Here is a 16,686-nt window from a genome sequence, read left to right as displayed (position 1 = left end):
TTGAGTCAGCAGATATTTATTAAACTCCTGCGAAGTGCCAGGTACTGTTCTGGGCATGGGCAATCACAATAAACCCTCATTTTTAATTTGTGCTTCTCTCTCACCACTTTCTAAAAAGTTGGAAGTTCCCTTTACCCAAATCCATCCATCTGGTTTGTCATGAAGTCTCAACTCTGACACAGGCTTGGGAGAGTCCTTAGAATTAGTCAGGGAAAAGCACTTTTGAGAAACAATGGAATCATTAGCACCAGCAAGAAGCTCTGGGTCGAAAATGGTCCTCTTGGTATAGATTTCAAGTCTGTTCCCTGTCTTCTCCTTTTCCTAATCTCCCCACTACCCTTCCACTTTTATTTGTGGTGACTGTTGCCTGGTGACTGTGGTTGGGCATAAAGGAAGGAGAATTAACTGGAAGAGTCCTTTTGGCAGTGGCTTCTGGTGTTTTATGTGTTTGTTTGTTTTAAGTAACAATTTTATGAGGGAGATGAGTAATTCCTTTCAACCTGATGGGGAGTTGAAAAGCAGACATCAGTGATGAACAGTTCCTGTGCCCAGAACTGCAGCCTATGGCATTTAATATCATAGTTAAAGATACTTGCCTCTATATTCCTGATTCTCTCCATTCTGGGAAGTACAGTTAGCAAAACTATTTCATTAGTTTCAGTTTCTGTAGTTGTTCTCAAAGACAGCTGTAATAAGGCCTCCTGTCTTCCTTAAGGTCGGAGTGAAAGTCTGTATATCCGAGTGTACTTCATTCCAGGGAGCCTGGCTCAACCGCACTCTGACATACTGATAGTTCTCATTCAAGCAGAGGCTTTACTTGGCTTTGGGACTAGACATATGAGTGGAATCATAAGCCATCTCTTGATAACCCCTCTTCCCTGCTATGGACATTAGGCTGGGATTGGTCAACAGAAGCTTAAACATCTGGTCAGCTCAGTCCTTTGGGGTGGTTGATGTTTTATAGACAACCCATCAAGATTGATTGGCCTCATAACTGAATTAACCAGATGTGTGGGCATTGTGTGCCCTTTCCTCAGCCTCCTTCAATGTTGTTAGATGGAAGCAGACATACGATTAGCATGTTTGAAGATGGTGTGTTTTTAGTGCATGAACAAAAGCTGCTGCCTTCTGCAGAGACTGTGGCTCTGCCCCAGACATCAGCAGTATAATTATGACTGCTAAATTCAGCCCAGACCCCAGGCTCGGCTGCCTTGGTCTCAGCTGTCATTTGCAGGAGGGGGAGGAGGGGTGCTGAAGCCCAGGGACCCAGGCTCTTATTATTGTCCGCTTTGAACTCTGCTTTATCCAGAGTCTCTCCCTCCCTACTGACAATTGCTCCCAGCTGCTTTCTGGTCGCAGAGCCTGCTGCCACCTCTGAGGATAGTCTTGTGCTGGATTGTGGGGAGAGCGGGCAATGTGGCTGGCCTCCTGAAAGCCCACAACTTCCAGGAAACTTGCCCAAAATGAAAATGAGCTAAGGATCCCCATACTTCCAATGCCTGTGTCACGTGCTATTAAGAGCATTATCCCTCATCTAGAAAACCCCTACCTTAGATTTGCCTTGAACAAAAATTCTTGGCAGGAGTTTTTGCTTTTGCCCTTTTGTTCACCTAACTCTGTATGTAAAATATTCAATATGTTTGAATGTTCGTTTCCTTGCTTTTGTATCACCTCTTTTCTAACCAGACCAGCCTATATATTTATTTGCCTTCCTTAGAAAAAATTAGGCATTTTCATATCTCCAATAGCTCTGCTAATGCTTCATATTTTGTAGACATCTCATACTCAATGTATCCAAACCCAGCCTTCCTCAGACTTTCTTCTGTATTCCCTAGTTGGTGAATGGCATCATCGTTACTGGTCACCCAAACAAGAAAGTATAAGTGTCTGATGACTTCACCCTCACTTTCCACCAAACCCATCTTTCTTAGAGTTTTCTCTCAAGTTCATCCTCTCTCCTCTGTCCCCACTATCCTAGTTCAGACTTCATCACTCTCACCTGGACTATTGTAAGAGACTTCTTGTTGGTCTCCCTACCTCTAGGCTGCTTTCCAAACCAGCCTTTACCCTGCAAAACCCTGCCACTCCCCTGTTTGGAAACCTTTGGTAATTTTCAGTGCTTATGAGATAAGCTCAGATGTCTAATCCAGCATGTAAGTGTCTCTCCAGTCCACTGGGAATCTTCTACCACCCTGTCTCCAAGAGGGGCTGGGGACAATTGTTTGCTTCAGGATTGGGACCAGAGTTTGATAGGCTTACCAGGGGCATGCCTGCAGCCAGGTGGGCCTGGGGACACCGGAACTGTCTCTGCCATAGGCCCACTCAACTACTCATTCCCTAGCATGGAGTCTTTCCTGCCTCTAAACCTTTGCACATTCACTTTTCTGTGCCTGGGATACCCTTTCCCCGCTTCTCCACCTATCAAACCCCTACTCACTCTTCAAGAGCCAACTCATTTATCTCTCTTCTTGTCACTTTTCCTGGTTTGCCTAGTGAATTACTTCTCACTCTATTACCCTGCAGCAATTTTTGGAAGCTTTTTTTTTTTTTTTTTTTCCCGCTTTTTTTTTTTGCCCCTTTGGCCACACCAAACAGCATGTGGGATCTTAGTTCCCCAAGCAGGGATCGAACCCATGTCCCCTGCATTGGAAGTGCAGAGCCGCAACTGCTGGACCTCCAGGGAATTCCCTAGGAAGCTATTTTATTGTTTTAAAGATTACAACCAAAGATTAAAACAACAGAGTTTAGCATGTGTCTCCTCATATACTCTCTTCCTTCTGTTCCTCTGATTCTGCTGCCAGTAGCCCTGACTAGGTCTCTAACCTGTGGAAGATCACTCAGTCTCCTCTCTGTCTGCTAAAGAGCTGAGGTGGCTGGCTCCCTGCTCAACACCTTCCTCTCTACACATGTACCATTAGTGAGACACATCATAGGAAGGAATGTTTAATAATCGTAATTGTAGTAAAAATAACAATAGCTGTCATTTATTGAATTCTTACTTTGTACCAAGCTCTGGACTAAGGCTTTTATCTCTTTCAATACTTAAAATACCTTTGCAAGTTTAATACTTTTATTACCTACATTTTCATATGCATACACAAAGGCATTAGCCTGTTAAGTAACTTGCCCAAGTTCCACCCCTAGTAAGTGGCAGAGCCTGTGGTATCTGTGATTATGATCTCAAGAGCAGAGCTTCAGTTGTGTTCCTGGAGCCTGTACAGGGTTCAGCATAAAATAGGTGCTCTGGAATGTTGGTTGGTTGATCAAATGATTGAATGAATCACTGTTCTTCCCATTGAACTTGTCTCCAGGCTTAAGAGAGACTGGCTGAGCATCTGTAGCTTATGCCAAGGAGTATGGATTTTGTCTCATCTCCTAATGCCCAGCTGTATACAGACATGTTCCCTCCGACTCAGTAACAAACTGCCTGGAACTCTTTCCCGGCTCATATTTACAAGAGAATGTGATAAATTCCGTATTGATCCCTCCTGTTCCACTGTAAATTTTGCAAAAGATGATTAAATAGAGCAATAGAGTCTGCAGGCATTGTGGCTCAATATGTTGTGGAGTGGCGTATCGACCTCCTCCATCCAAAGGCAGCCAGCGCCTAGCCCTGCTGCCCCAGACCAGTAATTAAAATCCTGGGAGACTGGGATTTAAAATCCAATCATATCCCTGAATCAAGCCTTCTAGCCTCCCCGTGTGACGAGTGCAATAAGGTAACGGCAGGAGCATGTTTATGTCTGTGCTGAAGCAGTCCCCATAGGGTGGGTAAGAAATGGAGAGTTGGGTAGCCCTGCTGGCTAAATCACTTCGCCCTGACACCACAGCCACTTGTAAGACAATCTGTAGGTACATAAACAAGTCTGAGCCAAAGACCAAATTTGGACTATAAGAGCAAAATACCATGCACAAAAATTCACAAGTTGTGCTCCATTGTACGCTTCTATTCCCATAGCCAGTAGTTGGTTTACACAGGTGATTTGGCTTTGATTAAACTTTGGCCTTTAGTAACCAAACATGTGTTTGAATTTCCACAGGAACTCTTTGATTTAACCTAAGCTGAAGTCAGCCTTTCCTGTGCTGAGGTCTGTAATCAAGGCACAAGATACTATTGAAATAAACTTGTCCATCTGCTTTCAGCAGGATCAGGAGCTCTCTGAGAGCAAGGACAGTGTCTTCTTATTCACCTTTGTGTCCCTAGCACCTGGCCCAGTGCCAGATGCATAGAAGGCTCTCCAAAAGTATCTCTGAATGAATAAACGGAAATTAACAATCTTGGGAGGGACAAAAAAAAAAAAAACCTCTGTAAACTGATGTGTAAATAGTAGACCTACCACACGGTTGCCTAATCAGAGCTGGAACATTTCCAGTGCTAGAGAACTCATTTGTTTCCGAGGCTGCTCACATTCTATCTTTGGGTTTTCTGATGGTTAGAAGTTGCTAATATTGAGCCAAAATCTGCTTCCAAGGGTCTTAATTTTACCGTTGGGTTCATGTAGTATAAATCTAATTCTTGTTCCACATAACAGCCCTTCAAATACCTGAAAATGCAGGCATGTTCTCCTGAGCTATCTTTCATCCAGACTAAACCTCCAATTCCTTAAACCATGTTTCTCACATGGCTTCTAAACCCTTTCCTATCTCAATCACTCTTTCCAGAACAATCTCCACTTTGTCCTCCAAAACCCATGACTTCCCATTTATCTCCATTAATTTTCATCTCATTTGTTTTAGCTTTTTGTTTGTTCTTATTTTAGCTTTTAATGTCCATCTTCCACACGTGTATTTGGTACTCTTCCCACCCTAATCTGACATCTAGATAGATATGATGAACAGACCATCCCCATGTCAGGGGTAAACACGCTAAACCAGGACCAGGCCTTTTTGCTGCCATTGGAAACTTCTTTCTTCACCTCTAATCTGTTAGTCACTCCGACCTGCCCCTTGGGTCTGGTCAGTGCACCAGTCACTTACTAACCCTCCACAGTGTACTGACATCCAGCCCACATTTCTCCATTGTGTCTTCAGGGTTGTCCTGAGACACTCTGGCATACATCTGAAGAAGTCTACATTTGCCCTAACTGCACCTGCTTGAGCAAACACAGGTAATCCTGATGAAGAAAGGAAATGAGATTAGTCTGGCATGACTTGGTTTCCGTGAACGTATCCTGAGGCCTAGTGATCCTCACCATTTCCTTTTCTAGGCATTCACAAAGCATCCCTTTATTTTTTTTTCCTTTTAAAAAGAGTTTTATTGAGATATAATTGACATACAATAAGCTGCATATATTTAAAGTGTACAATTTGAAATTTTTTCTTATTAGTCATCTATTTTATACATATTAATGTATATATGGAAATCCCAATCTCCCAATTCATCCCATCCCAACCCCACCCAGCCCCCTCTTTCCCCACTTGGTGTCCATATGTTTGTTCTCTACATCTGTGTCTATTTCTGCCTTGCAAACTGGTTGATCTGTATCATTTTTCTAGATTCCACGTATATGCATTAATATATGATATTTGTTTTTCTCTTTCTGGCTTCACTCTGTATGACAGTCTCTAGGTCTATCCATGTCTCTACAAATGACCCAATATCGTTCCCTTTATGGCTGAGTAATATTCCATTGTGTATATGTACCACATCTTCTTTATCCATTTGTCTGCCGAGGGATGTTTAGGTACAAAGCATCCCTTTAGTAATGCATCTGGTTCTGGAGACAAGACATATATGTGTGAAAAGAGTGTGATCAGATAAGTGCTCTAGGGCTTCAAAGGAGGAAGTGGTGCACGTAGGCTGCAGCGGTCTGAGAAAGCTTCAAGACAGGGGAAATGGAACTGTGCTTTGCAGAATGTTGGGTCTGAGTGGCAGCCAAAGAGGCTTTTGACACACTGAAGAGAATGTTGACAGCCCAGTGTCGTCTAGTCCCTCTGATCAGTGCTGGAAATGAAAGCTCCTGGGGTAGGGCTCAGGCCAAGGAGAAAGAGCCCTGAACTGGAAGCCCTGGGTTCTAGCTTACATTCTCCCACTTAGTCTCAATGACCTTGAGCTCTGACCTTCCCTTCCCCAGGCTTTCTCCAGTCTTTTTTTCCCTTAGTTCTTATTATAGCACCTTCTGCTCTTTTCTAGCTGGTCGTTTTTTTTCCATTTCCCCAGCTACACAGTGTATGGCTCCCTTGGAGTGGAGGGAGGGGTTCATCATCCTCTTCTCATCCACCTGACACCACACTATATTGCTTCTGTCCCTATCTGTCTCCTGCCAGTCTGGGTTCTCCCCCAGGGCAAGAGCAAGTCTTATTCCACTGTGTGTCCAGCTCCTGGTCCCAAGTCAGTACTCAGTCCAGCCATGAGGCAATAGCTCTCTGTTCCATGAACTTTAGAAATCCACCTCCCTGAAGGCAAGGGATCCCACCAGACTGTGTGTGTTAGAGAATTAGTACCTCCAAATGACCTTCTGGGGCCAACTAATATGGGTCTTCATTCACCCCAGACAGGAGGGCCCTGAATGGGAGGAAAAGGAGTTCCAGTTTGTACCCTTCAATAAAGCTGTCTGTCCCAAACCTACCTCTGGAAATGCCCCCGTCTTGGTTTTGGAGCATCTGAGCACATTGGAAGGGAAGAGGAAAGGTGATTTTTTACCTATTTTGAGTCATCAGGCCTTTGAAAGGTAGCACTATGTGGTGGAAAATTAGACCTATCTTCTTTAAAAAAAATTTTTTTTATTATGTAAAATTTCAGACATATACAAAAGATAGACTAGTATAAGTCCCATGACTGTGGGCACATTATTTCAGCTCTCTGCGCTTCCGTTTTCTCAGAGCCTTTGTATGATGAAAACTGTATATAAAGGCCTTAAAGCCCAACAGATATTAGCCTGTCTCCTTTCACCTTGCTCTTCCACCGGACTCAGTTAAATCATCTGTAAAATGGAAAAAATAATACCTCTCCTGCTTTCTTCATCAAATTCTTATTAAGAATTAAATAGGGATGAATGGGGAAATTGGGATTGCCATATAAAAAAGAAAGAATTAAATAGAAGGAAGCAGTCAGCACAGGGTATGGCACATAGTAAGAGCTCAGTAAAGGTTCTTGGTTACTGGGGAGGCTCATCTGCAGGTGCACCTGTGTGCAAGTATGTGGCTGCTGTTGAGAATGCTCAGTGGTGTGGTTTAGGGGGAAAGCTCAGGAACTGCAGCTCTGTTCCCAGTGCTGCTGTGCTGCCTGCAGCATTCTGGACAGGGCTCCTCTCTCTTACCTTCAGCCTCTAGGAACACACAGAAGAATCAATCCATCTCTGACCTGAGGAGCTACACACAGCCTAGCTGTGAAGGCTAAACAGAGATGGACTCCCAAAAAAGGGAAGAGGAGGAGGAGAACAGGAGCCCGTGGATAGAATGAGCACTGAGAGCTGAAGGGGTAGGGAGGCTTCCCAGAGAAGGGGCCTTGAAGAAGGGGTAGGGTCTGAATAGTCAGGGAGACAAGGAGCAGGGTGTAAGGCATGAGGAATGGCCCAGACAGCAGTGTGGAGGTGAGTGAAGGTGAGCATGGAGACAGGGCAGGTGCACGGCTTCTCTCATGTGGTCGTCCTGTCTCTCTTGGAGCGCTTCCTTGATGGGGAGCTTACAGCCAAAAAGAATGAGTGGCTCCACGTTGACGTCTCTGATCATGCGAAAGATTTCCCTTATATTCAGCCAAAACTTGTAATTAGGGATAGTAAACAGTGTTGAAGTAGTGAAAATTAGGATGAAGGTGCTAAAGAGCCAGCAGTAAAAATGGAAAGGAAGAGTGAATGTAAAAGTTATTTCAAAGAACATTGTACAGCCTATACAATCCATACCCCCCCCCCCCCCAGTAGTTTTCAATTTTTTTATCTTATTCAGTTCAAACAGAACCCCTAGAGGTAGGCAGGGCAGCAGTCATTACTACCAGAGAAGTGAAGCAGGACCCCAGTCACAGCCAGGGAGTGGTAACCCCCATCCCCACTGGCTCCCAGACCATGTGCTCTTTTAGGGGGCGGGGGCCAACTGCAGGTGGGGGAAGGGGTGAGTCAGGGAAACTGCTGTGATGATAGATCTGGCTCACTAGAAGGCCAGGATGGCTGATAGAACTGCGGGGGGTGGGAGGGAGTGGGTGAGCATGTCAATATTATTGATAATATAGCCTCACACATTTGTATAGGGCAGTTACTGTTGTGTTTTTTTTTTTTTGGCACACGGGCTTAATTGCTCCGCGGCATGTGGGATCTTCCTGGAGCTGGGATTGAACCCGTGACCTCTGCATTGGCAGGCGGATTCTTAACCACTGCGCCACCTAGGAAGCCACTGTTGTGTTTTTTTAAGCTGTCTCATACACATCATCTTCTTTGATAGTCACAGAGGTAGCAGAGGGCCAGAACAGAGTGGTGTCAAGGGAGAAGGAGTAACATGCCTCCTCCTCTGCCCCACCCTAGGCTTGCTGTCAGCACAGAGAAGATCTGAATCCCATCTCCCACTCTGATTCCAGCACTCTCCCCAGGAAGGGCAAGTGGGCCTCTCTCTCCAACCACTTTCTCCCCACTTCACACCCTAGAGCATAGTGTGTGTCAGGGCCTGACCTGACCTGTCACCCAGACAAAGAAGTGTCTAGGACCTGCAAAGAGACTGCAGGCTTTGGCCCACAGGAGCAAGGAACATGGTCACACACTTGCTGTGAGAAGAGCTTTTCTGAGGCAGGAAAAACAGCCATGTTGTTTGTGGCCTCAGAAGATAGCACCTGGAAAGAAGTCCGTTCATTTGGTAAATCTCATTGAACACCTGTTCTGTGCCAGGTCCTGTGCTGGGTAGTCAGGGTATAGCAGTGGATCAGCCTTGGTCCCTGACTTCTGAGTTCTCAGTCTTGGATGGAGACAGACTGTTTTAACACAGGGATCAATGTGGTAAGGTAGAAGCAGAAGGGCCTGTGGGAGCACAAACAATGGTACCACATCTGGGGTGGGAGGGAAACAAGGAAGGTTTCCTGGAGAAGAAGCCTGAACTGAGTCTTAAAAGATGAACGATGGGGCTTCCTGGGTGGCGCAGTGGTTAAGAATTTGCCTGCCAATGCAGGGGACACGAGTTCGATCCCTGCTCCAGGAAGATCCCACGTGCCGCGGAGCAGCTAAGCCCGTGCACCACGACTATTGAGCGTGTGCCTTAGAGCCTGTGAGCCACAACTATTGAGCCCATGTGCTGCAACTACTGAAGCCCACGTGCCTGGAGCCCGTGCTCCACAACAAGAGAAGCCACGGCAATGAGGAGCCTGTGCACCACAACGAAGAGTAGCCCCCCCGCTCACCGCAACTAAAGAAAGCCCACACACAGCAACAAAGACCCAACACAGCCAATAAAATAAATTTTTAAAAATTAAAAAAAAAATAAAAAAATAAAATGTTTAAAAGATGAACGGGTATTTACAGGAAGTCCAAGGTGGGAGTGGGATTGGGGAGAGGGGTTGGGTTTCATACGAAAAGAATCTGCCCTCGTTTAGTGGGGGAAACTCCTTGGTAGGCAATGCACTTGGGACTGGGTTCTGGGCACGTTCAGGGAAGCCAGAGTGACCCACCTGTTTCAAATGTAGTAGAGGGGAGTCTCTTTTTAGGGAATTGGAAGAGCTCATCATTAAGGTCTCTTTCCACTCAGAAAGCCTATGATTTTGTCAGTCCTAAGGCAGGTGCTATACCAGAGAAGAGCAGTAGGCTCCCTGGGCCTCCATGGGCCAGACCTTCTCTCCCATCAACACCATTTCCACTGCCTTATCCTGCCCTGGGTGTTGAGAACCAAGCCTGTCACTGGCACCAGCCAGGACCAGTCCATGGCCATCCACCCCCATCCTACTTTCCTGGCCCGAGCCCTATTGACAGATCCCCCAGAATCTGAAGGAATTCAAGACAAATGGTTAAGAGGATGGAGTTAATAAAATTTGAAAAATTGAGGCCTGTCACTCCGCTAAACTTTTTTCAATACCACTGACAGAAACATATTTCCCCAATGAGTGACCTTCCACAGCTGTAGCGGGCAGGCACAGCCGCAGCAGTGCTGCCAGGAAGCTAGTCTGCTATTTATCAAATATTATAAGCTGGGACACACTAATCTGGAGCAGGGAGAGGAGGGGAGGGGTCCTGCACCATGCAGCCTGGGGTGCTCCAGGTGTTGGCCCCAGCCCCAGGCAGCCCGTGGGAGGTGACGGATGGCCTGCGATTAGCGCTCCCCACCTCCGCCCAGCCTCCTGACTTACTCCCAGAAGCCTGACCCTCTAGACCAGCTGCGTGGCCCGGAGGGGCCCTGGGTGGGAGGCAAGGGGAGGTCAGGCCAGGGCATGGGCCATCCTGATGCCCCTGGAGAGGGCAGGCGGGTGAGGCCCAACGTGGTTATTTATTGGAGTGTAATGGTTTGTGGCCGTTGGTCATGGAGGTGAAATCGATCCGTTGTAGAAGTCAGGTTCTATCAATTATTACAGCAATTAGTCAAGTCAGAGCATCAGAGGAAGGGTGCAGGGGCTGGGGGACTGATATTAGAAGGACATTATCCATGGTGCCCCTGCCTCAGCCTTCCTAAAGTGGGAGCAGACGTGCTACCCCGAGGCTCCAGAACCTTGGGGAGCCTGGCTGGCTTCCCCGTTAGGGTGGCTGGGGTGGGGCCTAACTGAGAGCCTCCTGGGCTGGAGACAGGCCCAGCCCTGCTTTAAAAGGCGTCCCTGTGCTGTCTGGCCCAGGTGCAGAGATGTCCTACCTGTCCCCATCCCATCCTTTATGAGAAGCGACACAACTCCTACTAGAAATTACTCAGTGGCCAGTGTTTATGGCACACATTTTTCATTCTGTAAGCAAATATAGATCACTGACAGAACTTGTTTGAAGCGTCTAATCTCACCCTTTGTTCTTTCTTCCACTATTGTCTTCTCTCACCTCTCTTCCTCCCCCCCCCCCTTCTCTCTCCCATTTCCCCGCCTCTTACCCATTTCTCTTGGTTCTTCTCTTCTTTCCCTTCTAGAGGTCTCTCCCTCATCCCCCTTCCACTCTAGCCCATATGTAGTTACAGAGCTGCCCCTGAGGCCGCCTGAGAAAGGAGAGGCCAGTGGACTGCGTGACTGTAGCTCTCTTTGGGCCCTAGCTGTGGTCCAGTGACTTTGGGGAAGGGGGAGATGCTGTCTGCCACTGCCCCTCGAGCCCTCAGTGCTGAGCACCAGAGAGAACAGGCCTGGGCTGGGAAAACTGGGCCAGGTGAACAAGCCGCTCAGCACTGTGTTCCTCCCTGAGCCTCCACAGTCCTGCTGTCCCTCCTTCGGCACACTGATCACACTTGGCCTAAGTTGTAGTTGCCTGGTCACCTCTCGTCCCCATTAGCTTCTGGAGAGCTGGAATTGTGCCTAGACTCGAACTCTAGTAGCACCTAATCTTAAAGACAGGAAGAGGAGCCTGCAGAAGAGACAGAGAAGGAACAGTCACGGGGTGTGAGGAAAACCTGAAAAGAGGTTTTTAGAACTCAAAGGAGAGAGTGGCCAAGGTATCAGTTGCCACAGAGTGATCAAGAAATACAAAGTTGGGACGAGGTGAGAGAGTAGCGTAGACATATTTACACTACCAGCTGTAAAATAGATAGCTAGTGGGAAGTTGCTGTATAACAAAAGGAGATCAACTTCATGGGAGATGCCTTGGAGGGCCAGGACTGGGAGGGTGGGGGGAGTCGCGGGAGGGAGGGGATATGGGGACATGTGTGTAGATGCAGCTGATTCACTTTGGTGTACCTCAGAGACGGGTACAAGAGTGTAAGGCAAATATATTCCAATAAAGAGTTTAAAAAATAAAATAAAATAAAATAAACAAAAAAGGAAACTATTCATTGGCTTTGGCAGACCCACATCTTCCTACACGCAGGGTACACAGTGCCCAGTAAGCGGCAGCAGAATTGAAAGAAAGGGGGGAGGCTCCAGCTGAGCCTCTGAGGACTTGCCTGCTAGTTAGGAAGAACCAAGACACCCTTGTTGTTAGGGAGGTTGCATTTTATCCTGTAAGCACTGGAAAACCACAGAATAATTTTTCACCAGGGGTGTGTCATGGCTGCCCTGGTGGGAGTGTGGAGAATTGTAGTCAACCAGGGTTCAGCTCCTGGTCCAAGCAAATAACCAGCTTTGTGACCTTGGGCTTGTTATCTCACTCCTCTGAGCCCAGTTTCCATGTCTGTAGCGTGGGAATTTAAATTCTTGCCCCTTTGGATGGCTGTAAGGATTAAATGATACAGTGTATAGAAACTACAGAGCACAGTGCCTAACACATAGTAAGTAAATACCAGTGGCTGTTATTCTTACTATCACCACCACTTGTAGATATAGAGACATGAAGATGTACATCCACGCAAAGCCTTGTCACAAGTGTTCGTAGCAGCATATTCATAATAGCCAGAAGGGGGAAACAACTCAGATGTTCATCAGCTGATGAATAGGTAAACAAAATGGGGTATGTCCACAGAATGGAATATTATTCAACCATAAAAGAATGAGGTGCATGCTATATTCCTACATTCATGTTGTGGCATGAATGACACGTGCTGCAACATGGATGAACCTTGAAATCATGCTAAGAAAAAAAGCCAGATGCAAAAGACCACATACTGTATGATGCCATTTATGTGAAATGTCAAGTGTAGGCAAATATAGGAACAGAAAGTAGACTAATGTTTGCTGGGGTTGGGGGAATGGGGACTGTCTCTGATAATGGTGATGAGGTTTCTTTTCAAGATGATGAAAATGTTCAGGAGTTAGATAGTAGTGATGATTGTGTGATGTTGTAAGTGTTTTTAAACCACTGAATTGTATACTTTATTTTTTTGAATTATATGCTTTAAATGGTATGTGAATTATATTGTAATAAAAATTATCTATATTAATATTCTGTACCAGATTTCTATTAGAAAATAGGATCATGTATAAAAGTATTAATTTTTCTTATTGACAGTAAGTTTCCTTGGTCTGAATCATACTTTCTGCTCTCTACTCCTTTCCCCTCCTCCTCCTACACCTCTTCCTCTGCAGCTCAGGCAGACAGCCACGTGTAAATGCCATTGTTGATAACTTTTATAGTCCTTTAAGAAGCAGAGAGTTTCAGTAGGAATGATTTTACATCATGATATAAATGTTTCCTCAGCCAGGGATTGAGAAACACTAATTTTTTTTTTTTTACTGTCCATCAACAAACAGTGGCTGGACATCCTCCCTGAGCCAGGCCTCGTGGTGACACAGCCTTACCTGTGTATTTAGTGTCCCCAGCCAACTTATTACATCCTTATGGCAGGGACTGTACCTTAACCCTTCTTTACCTCTAGACAACACTTCCCTAGTGAAAGAGAAGATCGAGGAATACTGGTTGACCACCACCTTAATGTTCCGTTTTTCACATGGTTCTTGAGAGGAGTGCTTTTGGGTTAGAGTAGCCTTTCCTCCATGACTGCCAAGGCTTTGCACCAAGCAGACACATTATTCAGGGCTCATCAGCTGCCAGCACTTAAAAGTGAGAGAAGGTAGATACAGGGGTCCCAGCAAATGTCTTCTTTTTGTTATGCTTTAAGTTCTTTGTCTTCAAATCACAGGAGCTAATGATTGGAGGAGATGTCTGCCTGAGTGCATGGACTCCCCAACAAGGAGCACTCGTGAGGGCTGGCACAGCCAGGTTGCTGATGATGGCCAGAGGACTCAGCTGACTCTGGCAGGCAGGAAGCGTCTGGAGGAAGAGAGCTTTAAAGGAGTGGGAGAGACAGAGAACAGAAAGAAGGGGGCCTTTTCATTGTTATTTGGGATATTCTGTGCTTTAGATTTTTATATGATTTTCATGAATGAGTATTCGTCTGTGTAGAAACAAATTTGATAATGCAGACATTTTACAATAATGCATTGGTGTTGGGGTGTATTAATCTTTGTGCACGTTTGGTGTATTTGTTCGTGTGTTCGGCTGTGTGTATTTTTGCATGCACAGCACACTGTCTGTGTGTATAGCATATCTGTGTGTTTGGCACCTCTCTGTGTGGGTAGTGTGTTTCTGCACACGTGTGCATGCACATGTAGAAGCCTCAATACCCTGACCTCTGTGTCAGAGAGGACTGAGAACTCCTTCTCAGAGTAGCTTAACATGCATTTCAATCTCTTAGGTTTTTGTTGCTCCATATTTCTGTGGGCGTTCCTTATACTGAAATCTTCTTATACTGAAATCAAGGCCCAGGCCACCTCCCAGGGAAGGTCGAGGGCCCACTGATCACTCATAGAGATTCTGTTTCTCCTTCTCCTCCTATCAGGAGCCAATCCCCTGCAGAGGAATGAAATGGGACACACACCCTTGGATTATGCTCGAGAAGGGGAGGTGATGAAGCTTTTAAGGACTTCTGAGGCTAAGGTAAGTCTCAAAGAAAGGAGAAGGCCAGTGGGCACTCCATGCTGCATTTAGTCTTTCACTCATTAAATTATGTCAGGCTCCACACCAAAGGCTACTTCTCCTTAGGAGATTATCGTCTATTTAAATAGAAATCCAACCCCCGCCTTATCAAGAATAGGAAGCTTCCTGACCAGGAAGAGGCTTCTGGCTTCTGAGGACTAACTTTCAAATTCAGTTTTTGAGGTAATGGGCCTTCCAGCTCCTTTTCATAGGAGGGATAGCAAGACAGAATCTTAGCCTAAGTTCTGTTTCCTCAGGCCTCATGTACTCTATAGCCTCATCAAGTAATCCTTTCCCATCATCACTCCTTCTGGAACTATTCCCTGACCGCTTCTCTCCACACACACACTCCAGAGAGCCTGGTGTAGAGTCTGAGCCAAAACAATCTCCGTCTTAATTTGATCTTCTCAACCAGACTTTTGAACCTTCTGAAAACAGGCTGCCTTCTGCTCCTCTCAACCACCCAGCTATAACTCAGAGAGTACTTGGCAGAATCCAGGAACTAGAATCAGGAATCTCAGAGCTGGCAGGGATGTGAGAAATCATCAAGTCCAGTGATGGAAAATCTTATCAAAGTCTAAACAGATAAGTCAGAGGAAAATAGAGCTGTTCTCATTGAAGGAGAGGTGGTCCAGTGCCCTGCCCACCTGGCCTGTCCCCAACCCCTGAGTAGCCTCCCTGGAGGCTGTGCTGTGTGTGGGGCACACATTTTAAATCTCTGAAACCTAAATCAAGTGACTCCTTTTCCTCCTGGGGAAACTGGAGCCCAAGGATGTGTTGTGACTTGCCTTTGGTCCCAGAATGTGTTACTGTCAAAACTGTAGCTAAGACTTGGACACAAGGTCATGTAGCAGGTTCACTGGCAGGACTGAAACTGGAAGGCTTGGTTTGTAACTCTCGGTCTTATGCTCTTTCCAACATCATGGAGTCTTATTAGCAAATTGGCTGAAGTGTTTTGAGATGTTTAAGAGTGGCAGGTCCCACCTAGTGGCAAATATGCTCTGTGTCTTGAGTAAGAGCATTTAGATCACCGGACTGAGACAGACAAGGCAGGGGTTGTGATCCCAGCTCCCCCATTCACTGACTGGGTAACCTCACATGAGTGCTTCTGCTCTCAAAACTCAATTTACCCCTGTGAAATGAAAACATTGTGACTAAGTAGTTGCTGAGGTTCCAAAACTAGGTCATGCTATTGTAGCAACCCAACATTTCGGTGGCTGAAAACAGCAAAGGTTCATTTTTATGCCATGCTGCACATCCATCATGGGTCAGCAAGGGGGGGTTGTGCTCATCCCAGGTCCTCAGGGACCTGACTGGCAGGGCAGCCACCCTCTGGAATACTGCTGCTTGCTTGCAGAGAGAAGAGGGTGCTCTGGAGGGCCTTGCATCTGCAGCTAAATGCTCAGCCTGGAAGTAGAACCCTTTACTTCCACTCACAGCTCACTGGACAGAACAAATTCCATGTTCCTGTCCTGTAGTTGGGTCAGCTTCCCCCAGGCTATAAGGAAATCCCTGAGCACTGTGTCAGATCACCTCAGGGACTGCATCCCCATCATTATCTCCCCTTTCAGGCCAAACCACTGTCTCCTAAGAGCAAACACTGCACTTGGCCAAAAGTACCCATGTTCGGTCAGGTGGTGTGACCTAAGGCAGGCTCTGGTCTGGTCATATAAAGCAAGAGAACAGGCTTCTTAGTGCCAGTGGCGGGGGAAGGGTTAGGGCTTCTGAGGGACCCTTAACAAAATTTGGCTGCCTGAGAAATGGCTTGATGTCAGCAACATCAGTACAAAGCTGGTGTCCCGAGTGAATAAGTGGCAGTTGTGCCCTCTGTGCCAGTCAGATCTTTCTGGACCACAGAGGGCAATTGCAGGTGCTACCTTCTGAGTAGACTGAGCTCTTAGAATCTGTACAGAGGGGGGCAGTAAGGAGGCAAGCAGAACTGTGCCGTGAGAAAAGGCCAAAGGCAGGGGGGCATCTAGCCCGGAAAGGAGAGACTGCACGTAGACATAGGGATGACTGTGAGGGGGAGGGAGAGGAGGAAATTAATTCAGTAGCAGAGCCAGGCTTAATGGGTGGCTGCTGCAGGAGGAGCTCCCTCACAGAGCTGTGACCCAGGGCAGGGACTGCCTTAAGAGGCTTGAAGACCACTCAGAGCCAGCCCAGGGGTTCTGTCACCTCTCAGCTGGAAGACTGCTTCTCTGTCGTCACCTCTCTGCACTTGATCCTTTTACCTGGCCTGGATTTCCTT

At 46.4% G+C, this 16,686-nt stretch overlaps 1 protein-coding gene across 4 annotated transcripts in view; it reads left to right on the top strand.

The window, feature by feature from the left end:
* Nucleotides 1-16,686, top strand: part of CLPB (ClpB family mitochondrial disaggregase) — a 171,006-nt gene that overhangs the window by 88,142 nt on the left and 66,178 nt on the right. For all 4 annotated transcript variants that reach the window (XM_057747655.1, XM_057747654.1, XM_057747656.1 and 1 more), the window contains one exon: nt 14,302-14,399. In XM_057747655.1, coding sequence (XP_057603638.1) covers nt 14,302-14,399 — 98 coding nt within the window. The remainder of the gene's footprint in view (nt 1-14,301; nt 14,400-16,686) is intronic.

This window comes from Hippopotamus amphibius, chromosome 9 (genome assembly GCF_030028045.1).
Source record: "Hippopotamus amphibius kiboko isolate mHipAmp2 chromosome 9, mHipAmp2.hap2, whole genome shotgun sequence".
Classification (NCBI taxonomy): Eukaryota; Metazoa; Chordata; class Mammalia; order Artiodactyla; family Hippopotamidae; genus Hippopotamus; species Hippopotamus amphibius.
This window is presented reverse-complemented; position numbering and strand designations above follow the sequence as displayed.